Source organism: Colias philodice, chromosome 17, assembly GCF_061535455.1.
Source record: "Colias philodice isolate Cphi_HAF_F1 chromosome 17, ilColPhil1 Martin Lab GWU primary, whole genome shotgun sequence".
NCBI lineage: Eukaryota > Metazoa > Arthropoda > Insecta > Lepidoptera > Pieridae > Colias > Colias philodice.
In genome coordinates, this window is record NC_143102.1 from 10,002,522 (window position 1) to 10,025,724 (window position 23,203).

Genomic DNA, 23,203 nt, shown 5'->3' on the forward strand with positions numbered 1-23,203 from the left:
GATTTTATTGAATAATATGTTGTTTTGTATTCATTTAGTTTCAAGTAGCTTTTCCGCCTGTTAGTTTTTATAACAATAGGCTTGAGATCTCAACTTTGTATATAGTACCTATAATTATTATGATGACAATATTTTTATTAAATTATAGGAAATAAATAAATACAATGGACTCTTTTGTTTTATTTAATCATCGTTTAGTATACTTCTCTATCTGTACACGTAGGTACAAAAGTAAAATTTTATGAAATTATGCCAAAGTAAAAGTAGTTCAATGGAAATTTCCATGTCCTACAAAAGCAGAAAGCTAGTGAAATATAAGAAATATAAAACTATTATTATCCACAATGTATAGAAATAATGACGAATGTATCTTGCATTATAAATATTATATATGAAAAAAATGTTTGTTTGTTGGTCTTTCACGTCGCAACAGAACGATTTTATGACGATTATTTTTATCTGGAGATAGGAGGCTCTACTTTATGTGAAAGTGAAACATCTCATTGTCATGGGCATGCACTAAGCGGAGGAAAAGCTAGGTATATTAGTTATGATTTTAGTTGGTTGACCAAATAAAATAAATAATACACATAGTATACATGTTTCGTCGAACTGTAGCAGGATTCAGTACCCCTAGTGTGAGTTTGATCGAGTACGAAACGTTATTATCGCGTCTGCGTCATAGCCGAATTAGTATGCACACACACACTTAGCACACTGAAGCGCAACTTTCTGGTTGTATTCAATGTCTCGAGCGTCCTGGCGTAATGGCTATCAAACCTAATTTTTGCCCTGGATAATGTATGTTCTACAAAATAAGTTGCCGCTGAACTTACGCCCAGGCGAAGCGAAGATGGCATTGTGTCGTCAATAATTCAAATAGCAGGCGTAACAGTAACCATGCCGAACTTTGGCCACGTTACGCACACTTTCGTATGAATGAAGGTATGTAACGATGTTTGAACATTAAAAATCGATTATTTTATATTTCATATAAGAAATAATTTTATTCGCTTTCGAATCTACACAGCATGAAAAAGTGGTCGAGTCGTCATGCAGAATAAATTTTCCAAAAATAAAATGGTGAGGGTATGAGTTTATGTGGTAGTACACCAGGTATGAAATAAAACTGCACAAATTTTCACAAAATTATATTTTGTGTGATAACACCTGCTACAAGGTCTTATTGTTATTGTATTTACAATATTTTTTATTCTACACATTAGTAACAAATAACATTCATAACGTAAGGAGCAGATCTTACAAATAATTTACTGTAGGGACGCCTCGTCTCGCGACGACGGGCAACTAATCGTAACTTAAAATTTAATTACCGCGATTGTTAATAACATTTGGCAATAAATAACTAGGATAACACGAAAAATAACCCTTAAACGTAAAGCGTAAAAGAAATTAGCTTGTTAAAACTTATATTAAAAAAATATAAAATTAATCTTTAGGCCCGTTTCATATGAAATGGCTCACCAATCATACTCGCTAACGTGAACCTATCCTATCACATGGATAAAATTAAAATTATTATACAAATACACTAGCGTCATTGATCCTATGAATACAGCCTTGTGTTAAGTAAAGCGGTCCATTTACAATATCTTACACTGGAATTAAGCATAGTTTGGGACGAGAAAGAGGCACTTTTATGAACAGATCAGACGGACCTATGATAATATTATTACTATTCACGGACTGTACAGATAATGTATGTATATTACATCTCAATGGAAAAACAAAACAGCATATACACATAAAACATAAGCATTTTAAACAAATTTTTACATAAACGGTACAATTTCCGAATCGATTGCACGCAACTCTCATTAAAACACTTAATACTTATGATTTCTTTGGGAGTTATAAAATATTAATTACATGATTTAACACGCCCCGATATATTACTGTCCGATCAAAAGATTATCACAGTTCATGTGCCGATATCTAAACTGTAAACAGATAAAAATTGCAATTGTATCCACACTTTATTGCACTATACAATTATTATGCTACATTTCATTGACGGTACAAATACAAAATAAGTCTTTAAATACATTTTTATTCAGTAATTTTGTACTTTTCTCAGCATTTCGTCAGTTTCCTCAGAGAGAATCTACATACACATTATTTTTACAAACATCGTTGCGAGTTGGGGTGGGGCCAAATTGTAGTGATCAATTCATAACAAAAACCTGAACAAATTGCCCAAAAATTAATAAAACATTACACTCTATATAAATTGATAAAATTATTAAAAATAATAAATAAACAGAAAACATAGTTACAATTACCATTTAAAAACATTTGGACGAAATTCGGAAGCATTTCATGACATAATTATGCTATGTTAACAGCAATTTGCCCCACCCCTTACACATACGCCCTTAAACAAAAAGCTGCCCCAACTGAAACACTGACAAGGCAACTCAAGTGGTGTTACGTTTCCATATTTACACTAACATTATTTGTACTATAACTTAACACTCGTGGTCAATCAGTTCCCGCATAAGTATTCACAACGCAGTTAAATTTCGCGAAACCGTCCCAAACAAACGTCCGATACAATTCTTAGTACACAGTTTAATCACTATTTCTGCACTTTCACTGCACTATCACTTGCACTGTGTCTTCGGTCGAGGCTACCGACGCATAGTGGAATTTAAAGTTTGCATGGTCAAAGGTGGTGGGGGGTTGATATACCCCGCATAGGCGTACACATTAGGTTGTTGTGCCCTTGGATCTGGGGCAGGGTACTGTACACTTGGTTGTACGTTCATCATTTGCACGGGCAGGTTGTTGAACTGCTGCTGTGGAGGCACTCGGTAACCGTTTAAACTGTATTGATTGAGGAGATGCGTGTTCAAGTTCGGCGACATACGCGAACCGGGGCCCATCGGCACGTGTTGGATTTGACTGAGGTTACCTGCAAGTATTGAAACATTATTATTGCAATTCAATTCAATATAGCGTAAGACGGACTTTTTTTTTTTAGCTTTTATATTCCATGCGTAAGACGGATACCATTCCAAAATATCAAATGCTGAACGTTAATAATCAAGTTTTCACTTCTGCCGGCACTCCCGAAGTGCAACCCGTCTTTTTTAATTTATGACAGTACTGCGTTGCCACAATTTTGCCAATGTCCTGTAGTGAATGGGTTTGTTCACGTCCAAAAAGTTCAAATTAGCTCCAACAGTTATTATTGCAAACAATGAAGAATAGATTCCTTCTAGACAGACATTCACTCAAGTAGACCACATAAATATTTCCCATAAGTTTGGATCAAGTTTGGATAGAGGTTAAATATTCATTATAATAAAAAAAAAATAACAAAGATGCAAAAATGATTCATCACATAAATGCAGATAATTATATTTAAAACAAATTTACATAACCTTTTTTCGCTTTTTATGACATTACAACAAAGGAAAAATACTAAAACTATAAATTTTCCATCTGCATTTTGTATAATGAAAAATTAAATTAACAAATCATACATACGAATTGTCTTATTCATACATAACAATTTTTTTGTGCTTCAATTTTTTAACTCACATAAACATATGTATCCTGCCAATATTATAAATACGAAAGTTTATATGTATGTTTATTTGTTTTTTGTTTGTTACTCCTTCAAGAAAAAAAATTTTGAACCGATTTTCGTGAAATTTGGCACTCATAGAGGTTAACTTGGATTAACACATAATACAGTTTTTATGCCAAAAATCTTACGGCAACGGGAACTACGCGGGTTTTCCTCTGACTATGCGGGCAAAGTTGCGGGCGAAGCTAGTAAGCTAGTAAGTCATAACGTGACAATTATAAACAAAACATAAAATAAAAAAGACGTGTGGCACTCGAGGACTGCCGCGGTAAAGCTATTGTATGCTATGCCTTCAAGCCACACCTCCGCGCCCGTCGGAGTGGGGAGCGTGAGGTTTTTCGTTACGCAATTTCTGGATTCGGTCCCCGCGCTCAAGGCCCGCGATAGAAGCTATGCAATAGCTTAATAAAACAGGCATACTAACTGGTAGCGTTTCTTGTGTTCCGTGGCGAGTCGAGTTGGTTATGCGCCGGCGCATAGTACTTCGGCGCGTGGTAGTGACCACTTGGCGGGGTGCCCGCTTGTTGTCCGTACTGGAAGATAAGAATAAAAACATTTTTGTTAACAACTTCATAAGTATATTTACACAGAAATTTTACGAGCACACATGCTTCAGTGTCGCTTCTTGTCGCGTTAGAGTATTTATTCTATGGTTTTACTGTATATCTATACTAATATGATAAAGCTGAAGAGTTTGTTTGTTTGTACGCGCTAATTTCAGAAAATACTGGTCCTATTTGAAAAATTATTTCGGTGTTAGATAGTCCATTCAGCGAGGAAGCCGCACACGGACTGCTTCAAGCAGTTGAGACCGACTGCTTGCCGCCTTAATACCAACATATTTTATCTCGTAAATATACTCCTATCTTTACTCCTGCAGTCAGCACTAACTTTCGTCAAAACTCGTTTATTCTACGCGTAAACAATAACTTTAACAAGCTATCAAAACATAACTAAATCCAACGGATATTTTCCGGGAATTTTCCGGGCATTTCCCGGGCATTTTCCGGGGATTTTCCAGGCAATTTCCACGCTTTTCCGGACATTTTCACGCATTTTCCAGATATTTTCCAGGCATTTTCCGGACATTTCCTGGGGATTTTCCAGGCATTTCCCAGGCATTTTCCGGATATTTTCCAGACATTTTCCGGACATTATCCTGGCATTTTCGGGGGATTTTCCAGGAATTTTCCACGCTTGTCCCGGATATTCTCACGCATTTTCCGGAAAATATCCGGGACAAGCGTGGAAAATGCCTGGAAAATCCCCGGAAAATGCCAGGGAAATGTCCGGAAAATGTCTGGGAAATGCCTGGAAAATATCCGGAAAATGCCTGGGAAATGCTTGGGAAATGTCCGGGAAAATCCCGGAAAATGCCTGGGAAATTCCCGGAAAATGCCTGGAAAATATCCGGAAAACGCGTGAAAAAGTCCGGAAAAAGCATGGAAAATGCCTGGAAAATCCCCGGAAAATGCCCGGGAAAATCCCGGATAATGCCTGGGGAATGCTTGGAAAATCCCCGGAAAATGCCTGGGGAATGCTTGGAAAATCCCCGGAAAATGCCTGGGTAATTCCCGTAAAATGTCTGGGAAATTGCCCGGAAAATTTCCCGGAAAAAGCGTGAAAATGTCCGGAAAATGTGTGAAAATGTCCGGAAAAGCGTGGAAAATGCCTGGGAAAATCCCCGGGAAAAGCGTGGAAAATGCCTGGAAAATCCCCGGAAAATGTCAGGGAAATGTCCGGAAAATGCCTGGAAAATGTCTGTGAAATGCCTGGAAAATATCTGGAAAATATCCGGAAAATGCGTGAAAATGTCCGGAAAAAGCGTGGAAAATGCCACTTCAAATTTGCGAAGTAATTAAAGCAGAAAACCAAAAAAAGAAAAAGAAAGCTAAAATCTTTCATATTAAATGTATATGGGATATTCATATTTCATATTCAGTTAAATAATTTTTTTGATATTTCTCGATTTATTTTTAAAAATTTATTACGGCCATTTTACTCATTAGGTTAAGTACTTTCGATATCAGTTTAAAGTTTTTTGTTATCTGTAATACTTACGGAAAAATCGCCTGTGCACACTTAACGATTACACCCTGTATAGCCTATAACCTTCCTCGATAAATGGGCTATCTAACACCGAAATAATTTTTCAAATCGGACCAGTAGTTCCCGAGATTAGTGCGTTCAAACAAACAAACAAACTCTTCAGCTTATATATAATCAGCCGTACAAATAAAAACTTGCTTATTCAAACCTTATGCAATGAATAGATATGATAAGAATAAATAAAGAATAAGGATGTCATAATTTCTTACAAATAAATTTGGAATAACGTCGATGTAACTATGCTCACGCTATGCAATAGGCGCGGAGCGGCAACGTAGCAATTCATTCACAAAATTATGAAAAACATTGAAATTGTCTACGGTTAAACCTTGGTGCTGTCATATTGACGCTTGTTTGACTTCGTCGAATTTGTTGTGAAGTTTCATCATACGATGTTCTGTTTATTTATTTTTTAAATATTTATTTGAAATAATTTAAATATATCATTAAATATGCAAGCAAATGAAAGAGAACGCTATCCAATGTCCGGAGAACAGAAGATAAACCCACCTTGAGATAGAGAGTTGCAAATAACTGGTACTCAAAACATACAACTCCAAGCTTAGAAGATTTATATTTTCAACGAAAGTTTATATTATTGTGATAAGTTTAGAAATAGTTTGGAAAATCCAAAAGTGCACGCCTCATAATTTTTTTTTAATAATTATTTATTAATTATTATTTTTGTTTATTTAATAACAATTAAACCACATCGAATCAGACCCTGAAAAATGAAAGGGTTCTATTCCTGAGCATACTCAAGCGTAAGAGAAAAAAAAAGACTCGATTAGTAAAGTATTTCGGTCGCTATCGTGTTAACAAGAAAAAGGATCCGCACATACAGACACACGGACGTCCAAGACAGAACTTTTTTAAACTGTTTTTTAACTAGTTTAAATAACAAAAATGACATCAAAAATATCATGAACGTTAAAAATAGTGTTTTTTCTTAATATGTGTGTGTATGTATTATCTTAAAAGTGCAATGTATGATACATAAAGACATTTTAAGTTTGAAAAATCAGATGTTTTGCGCGAAGCGACAGTAGTACCCACCTCAACGCTTCGCTTATGAGGCGTGCAATAAGTGTTTTATGTATGTATGGTTTGGCGCATGTCGTAAATAAATAAATCATTATAAATATCAAAAGGGTTTTTCATAATTTCGTATATTTTGACAGTTCATACTAAATTTTCCATTTCAATAGGTACGTAATGAAATTATTAATTTGCTGAACTTTTTCTACTTCTCGTATTACTCTCATTGCTATTATCTCAAATTTAGATTGTAGTATGATTTTTCCTTATTCTTAGTTTATTCTTTTCATAAAATGTTATAACTCGTTTATTTGTACGGCTGTATTAGTATAAAGTTATCATTATTCACGCAATAGTAAACTAATGTATACAAAATTCTTGTTCAAGGGTGACACAAATCCAAACTATTTTCTACATCATAAACAGTTTTTTCTCGCTGTACGTAAAGTAGGTGAATTGTCGATAAATAGATGTGTTTGATAATTATAGATAGTTGAATTATAATATATGATATTACATATGTATTTTGTAAAATTGTAAAACTGACATGATTTAAAAGAGCAACTATGGAGTTTCTTGTCGGTTCTTCTCCGTAGATACTGCTTTCCGAATCGGTGGTAAATTTTAAAATATGTAATGACGTTTCAAAAGTGTTTCTATAAGAAGTCTAATTGAATAAATAAATGTTTGAGTTTGAGTTTGAATATAACCTGCGCGGGAGGCGTGTGCGGCGGGTGCTGCGGCGCGTCGGCCATCTGCTGCAGCTTGGCGAGCGAGCACGACGGCGCCCAGCCCGCGTGGTACTGCTGCTGCTGCTGGAACCCCAGGTAGCCGCCCTGGTACCCGCCCCCACCACTCGTACTTGATTGCATCACGCCTGCTAAACATAATAATTAATAGTTTAAAAAAAGACGGGTTGCTCTCCGGGAGTGCCGGCAGAAGTGAAAACTTGATTATTAACGTTCAGCATGTTTGATATTTTGGAATGGTATCCGTCTTACGCATGGAATATAAGTGCTAAAAAAAAATCCGTCTTACGCTTTTTCGATCAGGCCACGTGTCCTGACGCGAGTTTAAGATTTTATACCCAACGCCGCTAAAGAAGTTTTCACTTCAAAAACTAAAAAACACGCTTTTTATAGAAAACCGAACTAAAAAATAGAAAATATTTCGCAAATTGAAAAATGGAATAGTTTTATCAAATTAGTGAATTGTCATTTGTCATCGGTCCTCAATAAATCTACAAAGTTTGAACGAAATCTGGCCGTTTAAAGTGGGTCAAAATCGCGCCCAAAGAAGTCGGTTACAAACAAACATACAGGTGAAGCTAATAAAAAGCGTGTAAAAAAAAGACGTGTGGCACTCGAGGACTGCCGCGGTAAAGCTATTGCATGCTATGCCTTCAAGCCACACCTCCGTGCCCGTCGGAGAGGGGAGCGTGAGGTTTTTACGTTACGGAATTTCTGGATTCGGTCCCCGCGCTCAAGGCCCGCGATAGAAGCTATGCAATAGCTTAAAAACAAACATTTATTTCATTCCTTAGTCATCTTCTAGAAGCACTTTCGAATCATCAATCAGAAAAGAGCTTATTTATCCATAACAGGCCGGCAAAGCACCTGCAACACTTCTAGTGTTACAAGTGTTTATGGGCGGTGGTGACCACTTAACATCAGGTGGCCCACCTGCCTCTTTGCTTGCTCTGACATAAAAAAAAAATTCAAACATGGTGTACTAAAGTTCGTAATTAGTGTGACGTAATTTTCGACATAAGTACACCGTGTAAATGGTACAGACAAGTAGTGAATTCCAACATACAGACTCAAGGATATGAAAAACACAAACTGTGGAAATCGGTAAAATTATGTGGAAAATTACGATACAAAAAAAGGTACAATTAAGTGGAAAAATGAAATGTTGAACATTGTACAATATAATATGTAGATGGAAAATTGTGATATACGTAAATTAAACCGCAGCCCGTGCTTGATTTCATCACAATTATGGACCGAAGGATGTGAAAAGAAATAATAATAGTTTAAAAAAACTAAAAAACACGCTTTTTATAGAAAACCGAACTAAAAAATAGAAAATTTTTATCAAATTAGTGTATTGTCATCGGTCCTCAATAAATCTACAAAGTTTGAACGAAATCTGGCCGTTTAAAGTGGGTCAAAATCGCGCCCAAAGAAGTCGGTTACAAACCTACAGGTGAAGCTAATATAAAGCGTGTAATAAAAAAATTAACAGAGCATGAATAAACTTTTCAACAAAGTGCATATTTATTATTTTTAATTTGTTTATTATTTTCCCAAACAAATAGTAACTAAGAATCTTACCATGCGGCTGGTGCGCGGGCGGCGTTGCACGATGTCTCGCGGGCGGCGTTGCCGCGCTGCGCATCGCTTTGCTCTCCGCGTTGCCGCTGGCTGAGCTGTTCCTATTAAAATAAACAAGTCATAAATATCACGACACATTCACGCAAATATAATTGTAATTATATGAAACTGATTTTGAAGTAAATATAAAGCATGAAATTTACGAATTAATACACGTATCTAATTGAATTATTTAAATAAAACTTAGGTTATTTTTACTTTGGCTATAAAAAAGCAACAAATACAAATTAGAATTTTTTATAGTCTACAGTTTTTTTTAAGTCTATGCGAAAACATACTTTAATCATAACTGTACCAATAAAAATCAACTAACCTATTCCGATTATTGATCTTCTGTTGTTTCGGCGGCTGGTTGGGCTGGCTCATGATTGACGGTATGTGTATCGACGAGTGCGGGTACTGCGGGCTTGGAGCCGGGTGCATGTGCATCATGGAGCATGGAGACGCCAGGTCTGAGCCTATACTGGTCGGAGATTCCAGTCCCAACTGGCTAACATCTAATTCACAAGCCGGGTACTGCACTGAATGCACCGAGTTACTCGTAGAGTCCGGCGTATACACCCCCATAGACTGTAGAGCTGGACTAACAGACTCGCACATCTCTTCTTTACTGTTCTCTTTCGGAGACTCTTCTTTCTTCGAATGCTGGCGAGACTTCTTCTCGATTTCCTTCTCCTGTATGCAAGGTCCGTTCTGGTACGACTTGCAGCCCGGCGAGGTGAGAACTTGCGGGCTCTGTTGCCGGTACTCCGCGCAACTCGTCGCCACTTCGGGCTGCTTGTTCACTTGCCGCTGCATCATTTGCTTCATTTGAGCTTCGTTGTGCGACTGCGACTTCTTCGGCTCGCATTGCGTCTGACAACCGGTCGTGATTTTCGACTGCTTAGTTGGCTTGCATTCGTTCTTTTGGCTGCATTCAGAAGCTTTGCTTGTCGGAGCTTTAGCCTCCTTATAGTGCGACAGCTGCGTCGTGTAAATGCTGCTAGAGAGCGCACTGTACGCGATATTGTGAAAATCTTTCTGGTTGAACTTTTGCGGCGACTTCTGCATTTGATCTAAATGCGGCAAGTTGAACCCTTGGAATTTGTCGAGGTAGGTTTTGTCGTTGTTCTTCATGTCAAGAAACCTGTTGTGATCCCACGTGCTCTGCAACCTCGTCGGATCCCACGGCGGCCATTGTGGATATTGAGCGTGTGTTGTATGGTAGTTCGGGATTTGATTCATCGTATAGTCCGCCTTTGGAACGAGTTCATTGTCATATTTAAATTTCGGCAACATTTTGTTTAAATCATTTTGATCCGCTTTTAATAGCTGCGAGCTGCAAGTCTTGTCATGTTTAGCAGAAACGTTTTTTGTCTCGCATTTTGTGGTGTTAGATTTTTCCTTCTTAAAAAAATCTTGCTTCTTCGGCGCCTCACTGGATTTAGTATCAGATTTGCTCGTGACCGTGACGGAATTTATGACGTTTATTGGCACAGACGTCTCTGGCTTCCTTGCGTTTGCACTTTGGTCTGGAAAAAACATCTTCGGCTCCGGAGTGCTTCTTGGCGTATCATTTTTAGACGGCTTTTTATCAGTTTTCTCTAATTTACTGTGCGCAGAGTTAACTCTAACGTCCCGAAGTTTACTTTTCTCTCTTGGCCTTTGGTTGGGATCGTTCTTATCTTGAGAACTTGTTTGTATTATGTTCATAGAGCCACTTAACGCAGTTTGTAACGAGTTGTTTGCAAACGTATGATCCAAATCAGTTCTTTCCAAGCCCATATTGACAGCGGCGTTAGCGCTTTGACATCGCGGTAAAAAATTAATATCAGTCACGTTTGGGACTTTTGGTATCGATACAGGATTAACTACAGGAGATGATATAGGATGTGGAACTTCGAGTTTCGTCGTTGTTTTACTAATAACGGGTGTTGAGTCCGGCATACTTGTCATGACTCTATTTTGTTCACTATTTTTAATGAGAACTTTGTCAGTTTGGACTCCTTGCGATTCCTTAGTGACTGGCGGCCTATGATTCATATAAGAATGCTGCATCGAGTTTATTGGTTGGATTGTCATAGAATTACTCATAGATGTTTGATAATTTTGCATGTTGGTCTCAATAATACTCCTGGATACGACAATCTCATCTTTACGAGTATTTAATGTATCATTTCGAAACGTTATCTCACTTTCTTGGCTGGTAATCGGATTATGCAATTTACTTGTAATGTCTATGAATGAATCTGTTTTTGGTGGATCAGGCCGTTTCATACTTATAACATCTCTGTGTGGATCTAAACTTTGAATGATAGACTCGATTTTATTTGGTGACTTTTTCTCTGTGTTTTTTGTGTCATCCATATTCTGATGTATAACTGTCTCTTTTCGCATTTCAAACCTTTTCTGTTCAGAAATAATATCGGCATTCATTTTTTCTGGTGATTTCTTCGCTTTTGGCGATTCACTTATGACGGTTTTATCGTTTTTCTTAGGAGAAATGCCTGTTTGAGGTGAATTAGGATTATCTGACTCTCCTTCCACAACTATAGTTTCTATTTGATGTATTTTAGCAACATTCGGTACAATAAGGTCTATTGATGATTTATTCCTGCTGATATCTTCAGGTCCTTTTGCATCTAAGACTATGTGCGCATTTTCTGTGGTCACTACAGGCATAACTTTGGAAGGACTTTCATTTTCTTGTATTTCCTTTGGTTTTGACTCACTATTTTGAACTGGTATTATATCATTTGCTTTAGGAGATGGAAGTGGACAACTTTGGCTATTATTATCGTCCGATTCTGAAATGATGATCGTGTCCTTATCATCTAGAACTGATTTCGCTGGTGATTTAATTTCTCCATTCCTGGTTAATTCTTTCTCTTTTGGTTCAGGTTCACTGGCTTTGTTTTCGCTTTCATCAGCATTCACATTAAGGTTTTCCAGATTTTGTAAAGGAGGTTCACGGTCGCATTTATTATCTGTTGTTTCATTGATAACTTGATCTTTTTCCGCGATCGATTTTGGTGAATCCATGTGAATGCTATCAAGTTCCATATCACTGGTGTGGTTATCCGTACTGTTTTCCTCGATGGGTCGTGGCGTAGCGGGTTTACTTGCGACGCTCTTCCTATCTTCTCCTTCCTCAACATCCATTTCATCGTCCGCCTCACCTGAGGAGTCTTCCGAACTCTCTTCCGAATTCTTAGCTTTCTCTTCAACTTTTTCATCGTTGACCTGAACTGCAGTTTCTTTTTCAGGCACTGGTTCATCCTTATGATCAATATCATTCGATTTACATGTATCTTCATCGAGTTTTGTTTTCTTTGCGACGGGCGAATCGCTCCTTTTTTTGGCCTTGTTCATTCGTTGCCGCTTAGTTTGTCTTCCACGCCACACGAGTTTTCGCTTACTCTTTACTTTGCTAGCCGGAGTTACTCGCGTTTCCAAACTCTCCTGACTATCTTGACTGTCTGAAGCATACGCATCTTTACCACTCTGTACATTATTTTCAACAATTTCATTAGCTTCATTCTGTAAGACTCGCGATGATCGACGCGCCACACTTTTACTTCTCGGCCTTCTGACAACTTCATCTTTCTTTTCTTCTTCAATTGTTTCCGATATTTTTCTGTTACTGTCACGTTTCCGTTTTCTTGTACCGTCACTAATTGTTGGCGTAGTTTGATACGTACTTTCGCTGTACTTGAGCGGCCTCGTTCTTCTTCTACCTGAAGATGTAACTTCTACTTGGCTGTCGGGTGCCTTTTCCGTGTTATTAACTGCACTATCCGCTTTAGATGGCATTTCAGGCTCTGTTTCAGTGTGTTCACTCTCTGTTTTCAAATCGCCTTCATCGTTTTCTGTTTCTTGGTCACCCGAGTTCTCTTCCGGTGATCTGAAGGGATTCACTGTTGGTGCTAATAGTGGAGTCCACCTTAGACATTCAGGATCAATTTCCAGCCGTGGTTTAGCCCTTAGCTTTTTCATGTGATTATCGACCCTATTCCAATCGACGCAAATGCCTAATTTGACAGTATCGTCACTTGGAACATATCTTACAAAACCAAGCAGCTGAAATGTGATAGCTATGTCATTCATATGCATTCCCGTGGTCAAGGCAATATCTTCAAATGTGAATGGCTTATTTCTATATTCATCAAGGAATTCCAGAATAACAGATTTCCAATAGGCGTGATACGAAACTCTGCCTAAATCAGACAAAGGTTTTTCTGGAGTTCCTGGCTGACCTTCTTCCTTCGAGAGTAAATAACCTGTGAAAGAAATAGCGAAATTAATACAAGTCCCATACAATTATACGCAAAAACAAATAACATTTCAGAATTAATAAAGAAAAATAATTTCACCACTCACTAAAATGTATCAAGAATCGTCCAAAGCCCTGTCTTTGATACTGCGGCATTGTCATGATGCACGACACGTTATACTTTTGCTGGCAATGTTTCTCCTTAGAAAAGTATCCAACTAGATGACATCCTTTGCTGTCATTTTTCGTCAACACATAGAAAAGGAAGGGTTCGACATCGTAGTACAGGGTTTTGTGGTCGAGGAACAATTTCGCCAAGAGACAGAGGTTTTGGCAATAGCTCTTATTGGCATTTCCGTCTACTTCGAAGACGGAAATATCCCCACGTCGGTATATCTCCGTGGCTGGAGGGTGTCTCCAGAGGCACTTGTCAAGGTGCCGCACTAACACTGCGCGGCTTTTCGCGTATTTAAGGCAAAACTCGCAAAGGAACAGCTTCGGTAATCTGCAAGAGGATATTTTTTTGTTATACTTTAAGAAATAATGTAGAAACAAAATTAAACCTAAGTTATTTCTTCTGCATTGTGTTAACTGTTTATTATCTTGTTGTTTTACAATTTAAATCTTTAAACAATGTCTAGTATAACAAAAAAATCACGAACATATTTTATCCAATTCACTTTAGACTTCACATTTCAAAATATTATTTACCTACTACATTATAAATAGCATCTTTTTTGGTCGCGTATACGCTCCTCTAATAACAAAATTATATTATATACGCTGTCCGAATACTTGAACAGTCCCATTCTTAAGTATTGGTTATGTGTTCATCTGAATAAGAACCGTAAATAGTTGAATTTTATAGTATTTTAAATGAAACAGTTAAGTGTTCCTAAAATATTCAAAATTGTACATGTAATTGTAATTATATAAATATGGAGTTTGGTATCTGAAATAAGGATCTATTTATTTATTTATTTATTTATAATATACACATGACTCACCTCGCATACTCCTGCGGGAACGGACTCGAGTACCACGTCTCGATCTCCCACTGGCCAAACTCGATCGCCGAGGGGCACCTTGCCCCCGAACTTGCCCCTGCCCCAGAACTTGCCCCCAACCCTGAACTTGCCCCCAACCCTGCCCCCGAAGTCTCCTCCCCACCCCCCGCTGTTCTAGCAGCTGCAAATAATTCTGCATCCGCTTCTGTTACGCCGGGAGGGAGACGCTTCCCTTCTGTAAAATTGTTTTACTTTTTTATGGTCGGTCTTTAAAAAAAGTCTTGGTACAAAAAGCTTCGATCGTTAATAACAACTAGATACACAAGCAAAGACAACGTCATCACCAAAATAAATAGTGATTTTTTCGGTGCATTGTAAATTCGACAATATTTCATTTGACTCAGGTTGAATTTATTTTTTGTATATTGACCAGCATTTTTACGCGGAACTAGCGTTAAAATTATCGTTTTGGTTCATTTTGTCAATATACAAATGTTAATAAGCTTTATTTGCTTTAAAGTTTGATTCTTTGGAATTTGGATATAGGTACATATTTTAGGGCAGTTTTAATTTCGTTTTTGTTTAGGATTGTGTATCTAGTTGTTTTTAAAGATCAAAGACAGGAAGGGTTACATAAGAAAAAAATTACTTTATTTTTATATGTTCAAGTACAAAGTAGTTATTGATATCATAACATCTTTTTGATTTACATAACTATGTGGCTCATGATTTTTACCCGACTACGGCAAAGCAAAAGGAGGGTTATGATTTTGACAGGCTATGTATGTATGTATGTATGTATGTATGTATATATGTATGTATGTATGTATGTATGTATGTATGTATGTTCATCTGTTCCCTCGTAACTTCTAAACTACTTATCAGAATTCGACAAATGACATATCATTAGAAGCGTCTTAATTGTCCGCTGGTTATAGGCTATATGGGGTTTCACAAAATCTAATGTGGCGCCCTCTAGCGGACAAAATATACAGAGTAAAAAAATAAAGTTAAGATAAATATGCCGTGTTTGGTATCATTTGAAAGCTTTTTACTTGCACATTTTGAATATATATATATTACTAGCATTTGCTTGTGACTTTACCTGTATTCATGGGCTGATTGCATATAATTCACATCTTTTCGTTCATAGCTTCTTTATTAGTTCATCAATTTAACTTTTGTTTTATACTTTTTCAGCGTCGTTTTTTGTCGTAGTTGGGTTTTAGTTGTTTTACTTTTTATCTTGTTAATGAGGATATTTTGTTACATAATAGGTTGTGAATATGAATGATGAGATGTATATGCAAATATTTAAGATTACAAATTCTTAGAGGAAACATGAAAAAGCCTGACAATATAAAGGTCTGAGAATAAATTGAATAGATTGTGGCAACCAAACTGAACATAAAATATACATGCAGTTATTTCCACACACAAATAAAAAACATAAAATTAATAATAAAACACACACAGTAACAATATAAAGACGCGCGAGCGAAAGTGCATGTGTGGATACTGCCGAAGTGACACGTCCGAACAGAGAAAACGTACAACTCACCGTCCGAACAGGGAATAAAAATGAAAGCGCAATTTAACGTAAAACACCGTCGCATTGGATCGTATCGCGACTGAAGCCCGACTCGCACGCGGCCGACTGCGAGACACCCATACCAGAACCGAGACGAGTCCATTGATATAGCGACAACAAATCGAAACAGAGAATCAGAGCGCCCGCGCCGCTAAAGGGGCGTATATCAATGGAGGGATCGAGATCTCGCAATCGCGTCGCGCCGGCGGCCAACAATCAGAGCGAGACGGTCAGATCCACCGAACACTTTCACCGCGCCGCGAACCGATCTTACCCGTCTGATTGGTGGCCGCCAGCGCTAGGCCGCGCGATAGTTTGGCGTCCTCCGCGCTCCCGCCGCGCCCCGCGCTCCCGCCGCGCCCCGCGCCGCCCGCGCGCTTGCCCGCCGCCAGGCTGCGCACCAGCGCGCTCGCGCTCAGCCGCACCAAGCCCCGCCCCCTCTCCTCCATCTCCCTCTCACCCTCCATCTCCCTCTCACCCTCCATCTCCCTCTCACCCTCCATCTCCCTCTCACCCTCCATCTCCCTCTCACCCTCCCCCTCGCATTTCTCCTTCTTTAGCGACGCTTGATACCTCCGAAACGTACTCCTCGTCTCCTTCAACACCTGCCTGTCCTCCGCCTCCGGACTCTCTTCGCGTTTCGGAGGCCGGGATCTGTGCCGCGATTGCGATCTAGACGCAGTCCGCACCGAATAGAATTCAGACAGGCCGTCGAATAGCGTCGAGAGCAGTCTATCGCTGCATCTGCTGCGTCTCCTTTGCCGTATCTCTGCTAGATTAGGTCTCGAGGCCCGTGAACTCGGACGGGGGGAGCTCGTTCGGGGAGGGCTCGGTCGGGGAGGGCTCAGTCGGGGCGGCTCCTCTCGCAGGAGCGGCTGCTTCTGCGCTTCTGCCGCGAAGCCCCAGACGGTAGCGGGTTCGGTGGCGAGCCGCTCGAACAGGGTGGGCGCGGGCGGGGGCGGCTCGGGCTCCGGCGAGCGGCGCAGGCGCAGCTCGAGGCGCTGCACGCGGGTGACTCGCACGCCGCCCCACTGGCTGCCCTCCCAGCTGTCCTCGGACGACTCGCGCCGGCGCCGCTTGACGAGGTTGAACGCGGAGAATCTGAAGAACTTTTGTTTCTCCTTGGACATTCTCTGTTCGGACGGGACGCGGTATGGGGAGGCATTACCGTCGGACGGCTCGTCGTCGGAGTCGGCCCGCCGCGCCGCCGCTTTTGGTTTCCGTTTCTTGGGCGTCCCGCTCATTGTCATCCTGAAAATGATAAAAGTAATCCATACTGTGATAGCGACAAGTTTAACAAATTAAAAGGTGTATAAAGATTCTTTAAATAACCATTTTTTACTAGTTACAATGTTTGTAATGTGTAGATAAACTTAAAAATAAAGTGTATTTACTACTAAACTTGACAAACTAGAATAACCTATATCCCAAAATATATGCTGTTAGATTCAAGTACATCATTAAACACGTAGTACTTTAATTTTACTCAACAAAAAAATCGTAACATTATCTTTTCTTTAAAAATTTATTCACTCGACCAACATTTAAAAAATAATATTTCACAGTTGCAAGTTAATTCATTTATCATCATTAAAAAACATCTAAATCATTAACTCAAACATAATACAACAACAATACAATTCCATATTCATAACTAGAAAAAATAGTTAATCACTTCTATCATTTTTCATAAACAAACAGCTGAAGATTTTTGACGGATTTTAAACGCGATTTATTCATTATATTATTTTCCCGACGTTTCGCACACTTTGCAGTTTACAAACCGAGACCGTCAAGGCGTCAAGACATATAACATTTCAGTCTCCCCGTGACCATGCTCGCTGCAAAATTTGCGAAACGTCGGGAAAATAATATGTATAATGAATAAATCGCGTTTAAAATTCGTTAAAAATCTTTAATTTCTACACAAACAGCCGAAATGAATTAATTATACTCCCATACCTAGGCCTAGTCGCGCAGGTCTCGCACGTGAAGGGCGGCGGCGCGCAGCGCGGGTGCGCGACGCTGCTGCACGCCGAGCAGCGCGCCGCCCACTCGCCGCGCGCGCCGCACAGTGCGCACCGCGCGCACTCGCCGCAGCACCACCGGCCGCTCTACACACACATTACTTTTTACTACATAATAATATACCAGGTGAAAGGTAAGACGTTAGACGAATTTAGACAGGAGCTTCTACTCATAAAACTGAACAACTTTGCTGAATTCGTAAAAAAAATTGGACTTTGTAAGGAAACTTCGCTAATCAGCTGACCGATTTCCATATAAAGTACAAATTTTTTTCAACAAATTCAGCAAAGTTGTTCAGTTTCATGAGAAGAAGCTCCTGTCAAAATGCGTCTGACGTCTTACCAGTCACCCTGTATAATATAAATTTCACACACAGCACGATCTGTTCCCATACTAAGCTTTCGCTTGTGTTATGGAAACCAGATGACTGATAAACATACATATATAATTTTAAATAAATACTTATATAATTAATTAACACCCAGACACAGAGCAAACATCTATGTTCATCACACAAATATTTGCCCCGGGTGGAAATCGAACCCACGATCTCTGGCTTGGAAGGCAGGGCCACTACCAACCAAGCCAACCGGTCAGACATAGTTGAATTACGCAACTTTGAGTTGCAAAATTAATTAATTATCTATGTAAAACATTTTTAAAAATTGTACGCCACATGGCAGATCACAGCGGATCACTCCATACGTAATAACCCTTATAACCTGTGAAGAACAATAAATCATTTGATTTTGAATTTGAAAAGTTTGTATACAAATTATTATAGACCCTATCTATACTTCTATACTAATATTATAAAGAGGAAAAGTTTGTAAGTATGTATGTATGTATGTATGTATGTATGGTTTTCACGCAAAAACTACTGGACCGATTTCAAAAATTCTTTCACCATTAGAAAGCTGCATCTTTACTGAGCAACATAGGCTATATTGCATTTTCAAAAAAAATTGAGATCTTTACCAAAAATGCAATAATGTAACCCAAGGTGTAAAAAAATCCTCAATAAAACTTCTGTCATCGCGTGCGCTGCGGAATCTATTGAAGATAGAACAAAAAAATGTTCTACGGTATTATAGAATGGATCAATATCTACAAGAAAGTCCGCGATACCATATGTCCATCTTCAGTAGTTATGTTACTACAACAACTTTTTTACGTTTTCAAAGTAAATAGAAGTGCCGACAGTAATCAAACCATGTTATCCATACACATATATTAATCCTTATCCCATTAAATGATGTTTTATTATAGACTGTTTCAATACCAGCAAAATACTTTTTAAATGAAAAGAATTGGATATTCCATTCAAAAGATATAACGAATTTTTAAAAGTGTCAATCTACAGAAAATAGTAGGTATACTGTTCGAGCAGGCCGTAGTGCGGGGGTCACGGAGGAATTCTACCAATATGCGTCTTGACGGAACACAGTGGGGTTTTGGTCGGTAGGAATCCGATATAACCCACGGCCCTTCCCCCGGAGGCCGTGGGTATCTATGAAAGATTTCCCCACTAAAACAAAAAAAAAGGCCGTAGTGCGGGACGGGGTAAAGGTGATTTTCATGTGATTAAAAATTAAACCTATAGTCGGACCTATAGTAGACTTTTCACTGTAACGATATCGCTACCTATGCGGGTGAAACCGCAGGGCATTGCTAGTTATATTATATCACAATGGGCAGTTTTAGCCCAACAATTAATCGTCAAGGTTTGACATTATGGCGATTATGAATAGACATCTAAAATGATGGCCGATTAGACATTTAGGCTACACTATCGTGATTGCCTCTACTCGCTCATCGCTGCCCATCTACTACTAGAATGATATAGTTGTCATTTCAATTTTCAGGGCAGATGACTACATCTTCATCAAAATTACATATACATAATGTTCAGAAACAAATTAAACTATTTATATAAAACTAACTAACCTGTCTACCCTCTTTATCAACAAATAATATAAAACCTTACTTGAATACCTCTCTATCTATACTGCATGTCCTTAGCAGTTTTAAAAATCTAAGCATATTATATTATAGCAGGAAGAGACTTTGTTTTATGTAGTGATTTTATTTCATGATTAAAGCAGCATTGTTTTAATATGCATGTAATCTAAGAAAACAATTATGTAAATAATTGCATTACATTTTCCTGCACTGTGTATTGGAAATTGTATGTATCAATCATTTGATTACATAGATTATAATAGATATTATATGTTGTTAAAAATAAACCTAACACATACTTTTGTAAATCATGCTTATCTTCATGCATTTGATGGCAATAATAATAATTAGTTTAATTAATCAAGTGAGGGATACACAAATGATTTCTAAAAATAGATAATATTTTAGACTTAGCATTTAGTATCTGGCTGCTCAATGTAATAACTCAGGCCCCAGAATCACAGACACAATAGAAAATCTATTGTGTTGAGGACCGATCGGGCCGTTCGGGGCTCAATGGGTTAACAAAATATTTGTTGTTAAAAACCAACATATAATTTTTTTATACAAAAATAATCCATTCAATTATTTATTTTAAAGCATATTATATTGAACATAAGTATAATCTAAAAACCTGTTCTATTTAATTAGCATTTATGTTTTTCATTTTCTGATTCTTTTTATGGCTGTTTTATTGTTATAAAAATGTTTCAAAATACTTTTAATAAATGGTGCAATATACATTTGTATGTATATATTTGTATTACTACATAATATATGTATTCTACTAAGCATGTACTAAATAAATTAATTTAATAATATAGCATGTAAATTTTATTTTAATTCTTAAATAAATGCATTCAAATTTGAATCTTTATTAAATAAAACAAAAGCATACCTTAATAGTATTTAGGTTGACATATTCCAATAAATTCAAGCAAGTAGGGTGCGCATAGGACTTGCACTGGGTGCAGCAGATCAACGCCTCCGCAGAACCCAGGCGATTCCTTGCATCTGTCCCTAGACACTCTGCACAGACAGGCACTCCTCCAATTAGCTTCTGAAATATTGTAGTGTTCTTTTTAATGCTACAATATTACATTATTCTTGTTTTAATATTGTATTTACTTTTATCAAACTATTAACTCCATAAAAGACAAAGTGGATATTGATTGTTATAAAATGGAAGTTACAGTAAATAAATAAAATAAAAGTAACTTGGGAATCTTTTTGATACAAATCCATGTGGATTGTTTGTTTAAGTAAAAACCAAATGTAACTTCAGAAAAAAATTTGAAATAAAAAATTATGTATAATGATATAATTAAACAAAAACTTAAATAAAAACATTTAGAACTTTAGTTTCACATTGCCAAACAACCAATGCTAACGAAAGTAAACAATGATTTTTAACATGTTGTAGTTTTTCTAATCAGATACTGTTTACAAAACATTTGTTTACATTGTATTAGGTACTTACCTTTTCGGGTGACTCCGAGCTTTTCTTCAGTTTCTGACGCTCCACGCCAGCTGGACGGTCCGTGACCTGGTAGTTACCAGATACGTTGGTCAACAGCCCCCGAGCCACCGCACGCTTCGCGGCAGCTCGTAACAAAGCACGCACATCCGTGTTTTCCTCCACTGACACTTGGTATGCTTGCCGCAAATGTTTTTCAATTGTTTTCAAGTTGGAACCATCTCGTTCGCCCAACTCTCGGACCGCTTTAGCCACAACACGGGTGATATCCGCGTCTGCAGCTATCCGCAGAATTTTATTTTGCACTCCACATGGATCCTTGTACGTGCTCTGACCCTTATTGTACACTTTTAACACGGCACCATCGCGCACGGCTCTCTCTAAACGCTCCGAAACAACATCTTCGTGATAGTTGTGATGCTGTCTTATCGCATGACAGATGCGTTCAACGCTCGGCCTCTGCTTTTGCGATCGTATTTTATGTATCGCTTCAAGAATCCATCGCTTCCACACTTCTTTTCCGACGTCGTCTGGTTCAATCATTTTTGTTTTAGATTATTTGTTACGGCCGTCTGAGTAACGGTACGGTATAGTCGCTTGAGATATGTCAACACCCATTGTATTTTGGCGCCCCGAGCGAAATTCCATTTTATAAAATGGAACCTCGCTGGAAGCGGCCGGAAAATTCGGCCGCGATACGAGACGCCAGCTTACAACATGCGCGCAAGGTGCTCACTCACGGATGACACATCGGGCCTCACAAGCGGGTTTTGGCGGAGCGAGTATCCAATGGCGGCCATCTTGTGGCAATTACAATTTACGTCTTGAATAAATCTACACACAACGTAAATAAAAGTATTTATTCATAAATGCACAATCATCCTTTTCCAGTTCGTTTTACATCCAAAACACTTTATATTTAAATCACTAAAAATAATACGTCATTACAATATTGAAATACACTTAGTAGTTGTTCCGGTTTTTTTTTTCTCACAATGCGTCTTCACAAAACAAATAACACTGTTATTTTTGGCTAATGATTGCTCGTATTTAAATTTATTTTATTTTTTGTGCTTAATCAGTTGTCATGTATTTAAATTTCTGCTAATTTATCATAAAAACATTCACAAAACACCAACAAAAGGCTCTTCAAAATGGCTATCAAACCATCAATCAGATTTCTTGCTACATGAAAAAACAATTTTGATATCCTGTCGGTAATATTGTATTGCCATTTTAATTTTAATTTACCATTATCTACACACTTTGTACTCGTATTTTGTTTATGGTCTAATCATTTGTTAGGTTTGTCTATGGTTATTAAAGATTAAAAATATTTTTAGAATATCTGTGAATATTGTATACAAAGACGATCGTGTAATCGTAATTCATTGTCCTCTTTTATTTTATATATTAATAAAATAACTATTTATGTTCTTCAGACTGTTCTTATTAAATTAAAAATAAACACACATAATTCAAATCTATGTAAATTAAGAAGATGGAAAATAAGAAATACAAGTGAACTCCTACCACAGAATACTTAATAGTAGCCGCCTCCTACGCTGAATATAATACTCATCCCACTAAAATTTACTTCTACTGTTACTTATAAATTTTATTCCTTTATATACATGTAAAATGAAATGAAGCTCTTTCCCTACTTCATTGCATTTTGAATAACATTGTCTTTTACATTTATTAATTTTAAAGTATTTAATCTGTGG

At 37.8% G+C, this 23,203-nt stretch overlaps 1 protein-coding gene across 4 annotated transcripts; it reads right to left on the reverse strand.

Annotated features, from left to right (window-relative positions):
* Positions 1 to 1,138: 1,138 nt before the first annotated feature.
* LOC149481309 (uncharacterized) lies at positions 1,139 to 22,680 on the reverse strand. 4 transcript variants are annotated; one of them, XM_089705507.1, is made up of 11 exons: positions 21,480 to 22,680; positions 20,898 to 21,059; positions 17,972 to 18,123; positions 16,284 to 17,260; positions 14,419 to 14,653; positions 13,519 to 13,916; positions 9,473 to 13,418; positions 9,100 to 9,200; positions 7,474 to 7,640; positions 4,041 to 4,149; positions 1,139 to 2,935 (listed from the first exon to the last, which is right to left on the reverse strand). In XM_089705507.1, exons 1-11 carry the CDS (start codon positions 22,017 to 22,019, stop codon positions 2,652 to 2,654), a joined length of 7,071 nt encoding a protein of 2,356 aa, XP_089561633.1. In that variant the 5' UTR covers positions 22,020 to 22,680; the 3' UTR covers positions 1,139 to 2,651. The 4 variants fall into 4 exon arrangements, with proteins under 4 accessions (XP_089561633.1, XP_089561632.1, XP_089561635.1 ...); XM_089705506.1 differs by having other exon boundaries at positions 7,474 to 7,643; positions 21,480 to 22,679; XM_089705509.1 differs by having other exon boundaries at positions 17,178 to 17,260; positions 21,480 to 22,677.
* Positions 22,681 to 23,203: the final 523 nt, after the last annotated feature.

What these genes read in the sequence shown, in the direction of transcription:
- LOC149481309 (XM_089705506.1), bottom strand. Translation starts at nt 22,019, where the DNA reads ATGATTGAACCAGACGACGTCGGAAAAGAAGTGTGGAAGCGATGGATT. An exon ending in ACGATTCTTGATACATTTTA is followed by an intron (nt 13,419 to 13,518) that starts GTGAGTGGTGAA and finishes TTTCTTTCACAG; the next exon opens with GTTATTTACTCTCGAAGGAA. An exon ending in CGCACACGCCTCCCGCGCAG is followed by an intron (nt 4,150 to 7,473) that starts GTTATATTCAAA and finishes CTTATCTTCCAG; the next exon opens with TACGGACAACAAGCGGGCAC.